The sequence below is a fragment of the Camellia sinensis genome, chromosome 12 (genome assembly GCF_055761805.1).
Source record: "Camellia sinensis isolate YWXY chromosome 12, ASM5576180v1, whole genome shotgun sequence".
Lineage (NCBI taxonomy): Eukaryota > Viridiplantae > Streptophyta > Magnoliopsida > Ericales > Theaceae > Camellia > Camellia sinensis.
Genome location: NC_138972.1, coordinates 152,721,152 through 152,732,870, shown reverse-complemented (window position 1 = coordinate 152,732,870; position 11,719 = coordinate 152,721,152). Strand labels below are relative to the sequence as shown.

The window sequence follows — 11,719 nt, the reverse complement described above, 5'->3', positions numbered from 1 at the left end:
AAAATGATAATGCAAAATGTATAATCATTCAGATGATTCCATTTCCCATTTCCTCCACACAGTTCTCCATTGTGATCAATTTCCATATCTCTATCAATGTAATATCATAATACAATCCCAAGAGATAACATAATAATGTCAACATTCATGTATTTACCACATGTAAATCAACAACTTCCAACTTAGTCTTTTGAAGACAATTCAACAATATTCTTTATACACAACAAACTTCCAAAATCAAACATTTTCTTACCTTTCCAAGGATCTCCTCATTTAAATACCAACATGGTAATTCTCTACCGGTTACCAAAGCCAAAACTTCTAAACAATAGGTTCATCGACTTCTAACTCACATACTTTATCAATGAAATGTAATCACAATCTTTCGAAAATTCAGCACCAGCCCAAGCATTAAATAGAATCAAATTCCCATGTAACGCCCCAAAAATATAAACCATTTCAATACAATAATAATAATCATGGTTCACAAGAGACGCCGAAAAGATATGTTCAACATGTTCCATTACATAACTCCAATGTTTATACAAAAGTAATCTCACATGTAATTATACATTCATTGAAAACTAGTACATGAATCTATAGCATGTAAAATCATTTAACCAAAATGAATAAAGGCCCTCAAGGGCTTACAAGTTCCAAGGCATAGCCCGGTTACACAAAATGGTCCCTCGGACCCATACATGTTTAGCCCTTGGCTTTACAAAAATTTACAACCTCAACAAAGAGCCTTGTGCTCTCAAAACACATTCCCACGCCCTAATTTGGCGGGTTCACCACGTCCTTTCTGCACCAAAACCCATAGGGGTGAGCATAAAGCCCAGTAGAGAACCCTTAACAAAGTATATACATTTATGCAAGATTTCCAATATTAAATGCAAATGCAAATGCAAATGCCATGCAATGCCATTTTAAAGAAAAATTTCATTTCATACTCTTCTTGAAAATCACCATGTTTCAACAACAGTTTGCAATCTCAACAAATTTTAAAACTTCCAATTTTAAACAATAGGGGCGGTAAATACGAACAGGTAATCCCTAGGTTGGTGCCTGCAAGTAGGCTCAACGAGCACTACCAATAACCCCACTTTACCGGTTGCTAATCGAGAGGGAAGTGGTACCTCCTCCGCGCATGTTTTCGGTCTTTCACCCCGGACACTCAGGCCAACTTATCAAATTCATCTACACCTCCTAACCAGACTTACCAACGTATTTACCCCATAACATTTCCATAATTTCAATCACAATGATTCATTCTCAATGAAAATTCCATTTCTCAAACCAATTTTTCATGACATGCAAGGTTAGAAATGCCAATGCAACAATTATCCATACAACTTTGTGTTTCTCTACGTTGATCATAACTACAACAAATTTTCCATAAAGGTTCAAAATCTTCGTTTTCTCCTTTCCATGCTATTCCATCAAATAGCCAAAAGTTACCATCATTGCCCATTTATAACAATGTAACCATAACTCATACACTTTCAACATTTTAATCATTTCAAAGCTATAGCATTATGTTGATATCAACTTCCAATCTCAATGATTTTCATATGTTAATAAATTCTCCATCAACGTATATACAAAACATTTGTATAAAACAAAACATTTCCCGTTCTCTTTACCTACCATGGCACACAGCAATATACAGATATAAAAAGAAAAACTATATATATGTATACACACATGTAATCATCAAACATGTGCCCTCATCTTCCCCCCCCCCCCCAATTTTTTGTAGGGAAAATCCCCAAATTCTAGGTTTTTTCATAAATCCTAACATCTCCTCATTTTCTTTTCAACCCCTCACTTTATACCTCAATCTCAACCCATATGGCTCAACAATTCAAGAAAAGTCTTTAAAAGAAACAAGGATAAATCCCTTCTACAAAACCAATAATTTTTTGAGCCATAAAACCCATTTTTTCGAAATAGACAAAGATGAGCTCAGAAAATCAATCAAAACTCGCAAATATATATATAACTCAAAGGAAACCCTACCTCAAGTTCTTTGTTGAAGAGGTGAGATCAAAACTCTAGAGTCAAAGGTGAGAAATTTTTGATCTTCACCACACAATGGGATGTTCTAGCTTAGATCTCCAAGGCTTGAGATAAATGATGGATCTAGACCCAATGGATTGCAAGAATCAAAGATTTTTAGTGTGTGATGAGGGTTTTTAGAGAGAAGGGGGAGTAAAAGTGTTTTTAGAGAGAGAGGGATGTAAGAAAAATGAGATACATTCAGCCCCAAAAGGAAAAAAAAAAAAAAACAGAGCTCTCGGACTACTCAGATTGCCGCACGTGCAGCGCTCCCCTCCCGCACGTGCGGAGCACCTTCCCCGCACATGCGGCGTGTCTTCCCCGCACGTGTAGCCTTCACCCCCGTACGTGCGGCTTTCACCCCTGTACGTGCGGTGGTCCTCTCTCGCCCTTCACTCTGCACTTGCCTTTTAGGCAGTGTGCAGCCCTCTGAACCCAACCCTCCTCGCATGTACGGCCTCATCCCCCGCACGTGCGGCCCTGACCCAGCAGCCCATAATTTTCTAGTTTGACCCTCGGGCAATCCGGACCTGACCTTGCACTCTCCGAAACAAGTGGGAATCAATCACTGAAGAAACAAGGATAGGAATTCATTAGAGAGGTACCCCCGGACACCACAAACCCAGACAATTAACAAACTCTAAACTAACCCGACACCTCGGCAAGATCACCCAGGATTAAACTAAGGAGAAACGAAATTAATGCCACACCTGGTCATCACAACCTCCCCACCATTAGAAATTTCGTCCGTGAAATTTAAACAAACCAACCAAACAAAAGGGCTTCGATTTGGACACAAGAACGACCTAAAACGGAGTCCGGATGGGAGAGTTATAACCGTTTGAAGTTTTAGTATCTGTGTTGGAAGCTACTATGATCGAGCGGGAAAAGAGACGTTCGAGCGGACTGCGCGAATTCAACAACTTAAAAAGTGATTTTCTAGAACATTATCTCCACTTTTCTGTTCTCTCTTCCTTCCCCTCATCCTAGGTCCGAAAAACCCTAGATTTTTTACCCAAATACCTTCCATTCCCCAAAGTTTTGGCTAAGATCTCTTACCAAAAAGTGAAGAATGCTTTGAGTCATATATGGCCAATCAGTCCTCTGGACGAGGGAAACATATGAGTAATAACTAACCTCCATTGGTTCTATACTGTTATTTTAATTGGTTCATTAGAATTAAGTGGAATGGACTGATTATTCCATCAAAATACTCATTGCAACGTTTGGTTCACTAAATAAAATGATAGGAAATGCATAGCAAATGAAATCATCATTCACCATTATAAGGGAATGATCATTTCATACAAAAGCTTAAGGAATGAGAATTCCATTCCATTATCACCTACTGACAAGTCTATCTCCATATTGACAAGATCCATATCAGCAGTACCAGTGTGCACAATGGCACACACCAATACACTATCGCAAGAACCCCCATCAACACAACTATACTTCCATGGTTCATCTAATAGACAAAAAATTTCATCAACAACATCATAAACAGAACATACAACTAAACCCTGAAAGTTTTTAATACTTCAAACCCATGCAGAATATAGAGATCATCACAGCTTATTGCATAAGAGACATTGATCTTGTTGACAAACAAAATTTCTGAAGATGTGAACGGAGTTAATTAAATAGTTGGTCTCTCATTATTAAGAAATGTAACAATAGTAATATCAATTTTCATATCAAACCACACAGAGCTAGCAACATGGATTTGTTTGTATCTCGACCTCCAAATTACATAGCCCCCTTCCAATTTACCAGTTGGAAAATAAAGTTTTTCTCAGTTGTCATGTGATACATCCAGAAGATACTTTCCAAACTACATAATAAACGATGAAATAATTTGCATTCGATTTTTTGGAGAATAATTTAGAAATATTTCATGGTTTTATTATGTAGCTTGGAAAGTTTCTTAGATTCACTGTTAGCATGAACCAATCAAGCAACCTGTTGCTGACCTTAAAGCATGTGATAAAGGAATTGGTTAACAAATTTGTTATGGTTTGAAGATTGAAGGACATGAAACTAAGCATAAAATGTTTCTGTGTTTCATTGGTTTCCTTTCTGATGAAATGAGCAAAAGAATTTGTATTGATTGTTAGCAAGACATAGATGCTTCCATTAAATTCATAATGGCCCAACACACATTCTCTATCTGAAAGGTTTAAGATTTTTGTATTCAATTAAGTGTTTGTGTCATCCAGATTGAAGAACAATTGTATCAAATGGTTGGCAGGAGATAGAAAAAAAAAAAAAAAAAAAAAAAAAAAAAAAAAAAAAAAACTTCAAAAGGCCTTGTAGTAGTAATGATAAGGTGTTCTAAGCAATATATTTTTTTTATAGTATAACTTGTAAAAGTAAAGTTAATTACAAGTAATATCAAAATGTACATTTCTCATTCTATGATTTTGATAATGACACTAAAATTTTATTCAAGGATAGAATAAGTAAAAAAAGAATATAACGAAGGACAAGAAATCCACAGAAAACAAAAATAAAAAATAACATATCACACACGGTTTGCCAATCTCTATAAATAAAAAACAAATGGATCCCTGTAAAAGGAGATGATATTGAAGCCCAAAAAGAAGACACTAAAAAAATTTATCCCATAGTTCTTCTAAACCTTTAGATTTATCCTAAAAATTCCTAACATTTCTTTCCGACCAAATTACATACGCACCCCTCCCCCTCCCTCAAAAAAAAAAAAAAAAAAAAAAAAAACCCACATCCCAAAGTGCTTGTGCTTTCTTCCTCAAACCAAAACCTCTATAATCAATCAAAATCATTTGATTACAAGTATATGGTGCTATCCAATCAATATCCACTAGCTACAGTAGCCTATGCTATATAAACATAGCCATAGCCATAGGACACAGGGCCGGCCCTAGGGCCCCCAAAAATAGGGCCCCCAAATTTAGTAAAATGTTCTAGGCCCAAATTTTATTTTATTTTTTTGGTTTTAGGATCAATTTAAAGGGTTCCAAAATATTTTATTGGGCTCATGTATGGTTTAGCCCATATTTATTTATAAATGTAGTTTGGCCCATATTTATTAAAATAAAAATATATATTAAAAAAAAGTGTTGGGCCCAAGAAGAACAATACATACAATATATGGGCCATATTTTTTTTTTTTTACCTTCTTTATCTATTAGATTTTAGTGGAATAAATAATTTTGCCCGAATTTTTTTAACTAGGTCTTTATTAGTTTTAATTGAATAATTTTTTCATAATTTTTTTGCTCTTATTTTGTTTCATTAAATTGTTTTGTTTACAATTTTAATGATTATATGTGTGAGTAAATTTTTTTATGACTACAAACAAATAAAAAAGTTGTAACTTATTGTTTTATCCATGATTTTTTTTTTTCAATATAAGAGGAGCCTTCATTTCCGAAATTCGCCTTAGGCCCCTTAAATCTCAGGGCCAAAATATTTTATTTCGTCCATGTATGGTTTAGCCCATATTTATTTATAAGTGTAGTTTGGCTCATATTTATTAAAATGAAAATATATATTAAAAAAAAAGTGTTTGGGCCCAAGAAGAACAATACATACAATATATGGGCCCTAATTTTTATTTTTATTTTTTAACCTTCTTTATCTATTAGATTTTAGTGGAATAAATAATTTTGCCCGAATTTTTTTACCTAGGTCTTTATCAATTTTAATTGAATAATTTTTTCCTAATTTTTTTGCTCTAATTTTGTTTCATTAAATTGTTTTGTTTATAATTTTAATGATTATATGTGCAAGTAAATTTTTTTGTGATTACAAACAAATAAAAAAGTTGTAACCTATCATTTTATCCATGACTTCTTCTTTTTTTTTTCAATGTAAGAGGGGCCTCCATTTCCAAAATTCGCCTTAGGCCCCCCTAAATCTCAGGGCCAGCCTTGATAGGACAATGCTAAAACAAATTACCTATGCTCTCATCCTCTCTCCTACCCATAATACACCACTATGGAAGTAAATGACAATGATATCCCCTTTTTTGAAATGTAACATTAATATTGAGTTTCTTATGAGCCATAAACCATACAAATCTTTTACTTTTAAGAGGCACAATTGCATTCCAAATCATCTTTTGAAAAACAAAAAGTGATACATTAGGATTGTTAATAATCCTACAAAAGAAATAATAGCCAACAATCTTTTATCAATAACATTGGGCGTCAAAGGAACATCCTCAAGAATAGACAATAAAGAAGATAATTCAATAGCTTTCCAATTGTTAAGGTTTCTAAATAAATTAAAATTTCAAGAATTCATAGCTAAATAAAAAGAAGCCATAAGGAGTAATAGAAGAGTAATGAGAGCAAGAGAGACGATTCAAACAAGGAAACAAAAGATCAAATGAGATTTCTCTTTTCCAAACATCCTCCCAAAACTGGCTCATTTCCCCATTAGCCACAAATAAGCAGGAAATCAAGACGAAAAAGAAAGACCTTGAGAAATGGACTGTAATAACCCGACCCTCGTACATGATTCTGGTATCTTTTCAGTCCCCTATTCTGTGTTTTTGAATCCTTATTGTGAAATTCTATGTGAAACTACATTGAATTAAATGAAACTTGGAAATATGGATTCCTATCTGTTGAATAAGAAAATTATCTGTCGCACTTAAACTGTTTGAATCCGGAATTGGAAGCCTTAGAGACTTAATTTTCTAAAATTGATTTGACATTTGAAATTTGCATGATTTTTAAGCTATAATGGGATTTTCTGTGGAATTTCAATTTGGGATGCTTAAACGATTGAATTTTTGTCTTATTCACCCTTATAGAAATATCTCCATATATCAAAGTTCTTGGATCATTTTGACTTAGAAGCTTATTGAAATATCTCCTGGAGGAAGAACTTAGTTGGGAGAAGGGTTGTGAGGAGTAGCTCATCAAAGAAGGTAGAGGCTTGTGAGATTGAAGGGAGATCTAGCTAGTGAAGTTCAAGGTAAGTCTAAGTTTCCCAAATTCAACCCTTTCTTTTTAATTTGGAGAAGGAATTGCTTGTTATGGTGTACCCTAGAGTTGTAATGAGGGTTTTGGATGTATTGATTTATTGGTAAGATGATTCTACTACTTGCTTGTGTCAACTTAATTTTGTTTCTTGAATTACCATGTTGGAACCCATATGTGTATATATATAGCTATATATGTATATATGTGTATGTAAGAGACATAGGTTGTGGTGATGATTAATTGAACTTCCATGATTCAAATGGTGGTGTGTTTGTACCCTTAATTACATGATCTTTGCACCATATTTTAGCATTTAAAGCATCTAATTTGGGCCTTGTTGTTGATCACCAAACATGGGGTTTTGTATGATTTTCGGACTGCCAAATAGGGGCCAGACCGCACGTGCGGAGGTCGTGGCCGCACGTGCGGAGAAGAGGAAAAAAAATGGGAGAGCATACTGTTTTTGGCCGCTCGAGCGGTGGAGAGGGACCGCACGTGCGGTCCATGTCCGCACGTGCGGAGGGGTTGGCCGCACGTGCGGCCCAGGTCAGAAATCCCGTTCGCTCCGTTTTACATGCTTAACCCTTAGCTCTTTTCAGAATTTGTGTTTGATACTTTTTGATGATTGTACATGTAATTGAAATGTAATAATGAAAGAAATGGTTTAAAAGGAGAAAGAAACTAATGTGTTATCTATGTGTGTAGGACACACCACAAGAGGAACCACCGCTCCGCAACAATACTGTGAGTAACAGTACACCGAATGTACATTTATTTACTATTAATATCTGCGATTAAGGTTCTATTTTCCGACAGTTACGACATTAACATATGTGTTGATTGGAACTCAATGGAAATGTAATGTTAAAAGGATTATGTACATTTCCGTACATGTGTGGGCCGAAAGGCTGTTCAGTATATTTCTGGGCCGAAAGGCTGTTCAGTATATTTCTGGGCCGAAAGGCTGTTCTGTATAATTTTGGGCCGAAAGGCTGTTCTGTATTTCTGGGCCAGTAGGCCATTCTGTTATGACTAGGCCCAAGGCCGTTCTGGAAAATAAAACAACATTAGACTAACTACTTGGAATCCATTTTTGTGTATGCACTGTTGCATATTACGATTTAAATTGAATATTAAATTGTTTACGTACTGTTATTCACTAAGCTTGTCTCACTCTGTAATTTTGTCTGATTCTGTAGGTAATCAACTTGAAGGTCAGTCCTAGCATCGATACCATCTATCTTTTGTCAACCTAAGGACAACCAGGCACTTGGAGAAGCCCTTTGCATGCTAGTGCAGTTTTGCTATACCTTGTCATTTTGTACAAATATTTTGTTGGCCAAAGTTGATTGTATTTAATGTTTTGTACGTGCCCAATTTCTGGGCTGAACTTGTAAACGTATACGTATGTATGTACCTTATTTTAGATGTATGTTCCCTATACGTCTATTTGTGAGTCGTGATCCTGGCATATTTGTAGTGGCTCAATGGATGTGTCTGCATGTTATTCTATTATATTAACGCTTCCGTTAAGGCCCCGGATATTATATATAGCAGGGTAAGTGTCTGTTTCTTAGTAGGTCATGCCCGAAATTTTAGGGGCAAGTTTGGGACGTGACAAGTGGTATCAGAGCACGAGTTGCTATCTCACACACGGATCCATTGAGCTTTAGGATGTCTAGAAAGATGTAGGCATCATGTAGTAAAGGAAGAGTGATTTCTGAATTAATTTACAAGCCCTTGCTGCAGAAATCACATACGGTGGAGAAGTTACTCCCTGCCCTTGAAAAGTAGATTCTGATTGCCCCAGAGGGTGGAATTTGATTTGCTTTGTCAAACAGTCTATAGTGGCACTATATTCACCCAACCAATCCATTCCCAGAATAATATCAAAAGAAGTCATATCAAGTGGTAATAGATTAGCATATACACGGATATCCCCAATGAGAAGTTCACAAGCAGAATAGACAGAAGTACAGATCATGGAATTTCCCATAGGTGAAGATACGCACAACACATAAGTCAATTCTTCTCCAGGTTTATCAAATTTTTTCGCAAATAATTTTGACACAAAGGAACAGGTAGAGCCAGAATCAAATAAGACGTAAGCAGAATGACCATGAACCATAAATGTGCCTGACACCACTGTTGTTGCATTCTGTACATCTCCCGGAACCAACGCAAATACCCTGCCTTGCCTCGTAGTGTCCTTATTGTTAGCAGGCTTAGCAGCTGACTTAGCATTAGAAGCCGGTGTAGACCCTGCTAAACTTGTGGCGGCCTTATTACCACTTTGTTGGTTCTTTTGTGGACAGTCTTTTATCAAATGACCCATTTTACCACATCGAAAGCACGCTCCAGACAATCGGTGACAAATCCCACGATGCCTCCATCCACATTCTGGACACACAGGAGCTGAATTTTGAGGAGAAGTAGTGGTGCTGGAGGTCCCTGAATTTTGCTTCTTGTTTGGTGGAGTAGTTGACCCCTTGAACCATTGGTTGTTCTGCCTCTTTCCTTTCCATTCAGAAATCCGAGTCTGAGTAGCAATATTCCCTTCAGTTATAACAGCCCTTTCTAACACATCAACGTAGGTAGGAAACTTCAACACATTAACTCGGTCCAGAATAGTACCCCGCAATCCTCCTTCGAATTTCCACGCCTTCTTATATTCCGTATCTACCATGTGAGGTGCAAACCGGGCTAGCTCTGCGAATTGAGCTTCATATTCGGCAACAGTTTTGTTTCCTTGTCTCAATGTTTCGAATTCGGTCACCTTCTTATCTCGTATACTCTGGGGAAAATATTTATCATAAAACAGCGCCAAGAACCTGTCCCATGTCAACCCCTGGTGCATTGTTCTTGTAAGCATCCACCACCTCCGTGCTTCATCTTCAAGAGTGAAAGCAGCAAGTTGCACCTTTTGAACTTCAGTACAAAGGAAAACTTTGAACAATTTTTCTATCCCTAACACCCATGCCTCAGCCTTCATTGGTTTAATTCCTCGTTTAAACGATGGTGGTTTCATCTTTTTAAACTCCTTTGTAAGTGTAATAGTACGGTCCTCAGCGTGAATATCTTGCACTACAGGTGGGGGTACTGGTGGTGGTAGTGGCGGCTGTGGCTGTTGTTGTTGTTGTTGTTGTCGTCGTCGTAGAGTTTTTGCCATTTCCATAATCATTCTTTCCATCCTGTCCAACCGTGCTGAGGTAGCATCTTCCTGGTCTTCGGTCCTTGTTCTCACCATAGTCTACAAAACAACCAATTACAACATACACAAAAGACTACAATAGACATTGATCATCATCATTAGCGTTAGCAGAAAACATTTAACTTATGTAGTGTTTTGGAAGGGCCAATAATGAATGAGAATACTGATGCGATCCCAGTTATCTGTGACTTTCCGGACATCTTTTCGAAAGAATTGCCAGGAGAATTAGTGGACCGTGAAATCGAGTTCACGATTGAAGTGCTACCGGGAATCCAACCCATTTCTAAAGCCCCGTATCGAATGGCACTAGCTGAAATGAGGGAATTGAAGATTCAGTTGCAAGACCTACTGGATAAGGGGTTTATCCGCCCGAGTGTTTCTCCGTGGGGTGCACCAGTCCTGTTTGTGAAAAAGAAAGACGGAACACTCCGATTATGCATAGACTATCGGGAGCTTAATAAAGTAACAATCAAGAATAAGTACCCATTACCGCGGATCGACGATTTATTTGATCAATTACAAGGGGTACAGGTCTTTTCCAAAATTGATTTACGGTCCGGATACCACCAATTGAAAGTTAAAGCTGATGATGTTGAGAAGATAGCTTTCCGAACCCGATACGGTCATTATGAATTTCTAGTTATGCCCTTTTGAGTTACTAACGCACCAACAGCATTTATGGATCTGATGAACCGTGTCTTCAAACCTTATCTAGATGAGTTTGTAGCGGTCTTTATTGACGATATCCTCATTTACTCAGAGAATGCAGAAGCTCACGAGAATCATCTTCGTTCAGTTGTACGTAAAGCTAAAGAAGTGTGAATTCTGGCTACGTGAAGTGGCATTTTTGGGGCATATTATAACTAAGGAAGGAGTCTCTGTTGATCCAAACAAAATTGAGGCGATTGTGAACTGGCCGACTCCGACTAATGTGACTGAAGTGCGTAGTTTTATGGGGTTAGCCGGATATTACAGGAGATTTGTTCAAGATTTTTCCAAAATTGCTGTACCACTCACACGGTTGACTAAAAAGGGAGTTGCATTTGAATGGTCAGAACCGCGGGAATCTGCTTTCCAAGAATTAAAAATGAAGTTAACTACAGCTCCGGTCCTTGCACTACCATCTGGTACTGAGGGATTTGTGATTTACAGTGATGCTTCACATAAGGGACTTGGTTGTGTGCTTATGCAAAACGGAAGAGTTATCGCTTATGCCTCTCGACAGCTTAAACCTCATGAGAAGAATTATCCCACGCATGACCTTGAGCTGGCCGCAGTAGTTTTTGCTTTAAAGATTTGGCGGCATTATCTGTATGGGACTACTTGCGACATTTGTACCGACCATAAAAGTCTTAAATACCTTTTTACCCAAAAAGAGTTAAATATGCGCCAGCGGCGGTGGTTGGGGCTTATTAAGGATTATGATTTGCAAATCCACTATCATCCTAGTAAAGCCAACACAGTGACAGAC

General features: G+C 37.2%; 1 protein-coding gene across 1 annotated transcript; it reads right to left on the bottom strand.

Moving 5' to 3' along the window:
* Positions 1-3,344: 3,344 nt before the first annotated feature.
* Positions 3,345-10,065, bottom strand: LOC145803983 (uncharacterized). The gene is made up of 3 exons (XM_082897387.1): positions 8,798-10,065; positions 6,211-6,322; positions 3,345-3,584 (listed from the first exon to the last, which is right to left on the bottom strand). The coding sequence occupies exons 1-3, from the start codon at positions 10,063-10,065 to the stop codon at positions 3,345-3,347; spliced, it is 1,620 nt and encodes a 539-aa protein (XP_082753513.1).
* Positions 10,066-11,719: the final 1,654 nt, after the last annotated feature.

Bases quoted from the DNA above. Each gene is read 5' to 3' on its own strand.
- LOC145803983 (XM_082897387.1), bottom strand. From the start codon at position 10,065: ATGAAACCACCATCGTTTAAACGAGGAATTAAACCAATGAAGGCTGAG. The intron at 6,323-8,797 runs GTATGTGATTTC...TAATTTATTTAG, and splicing joins CAGGGAGTAACTTCTCCACC to AAACCTTAACAATTGGAAAG. The intron at 3,585-6,210 runs GTAGGATTATTA...AAAAACTTTCAG, and splicing joins TGTTGGCTATTATTTCTTTT to GGTTTAGTTGTATGTTCTGT.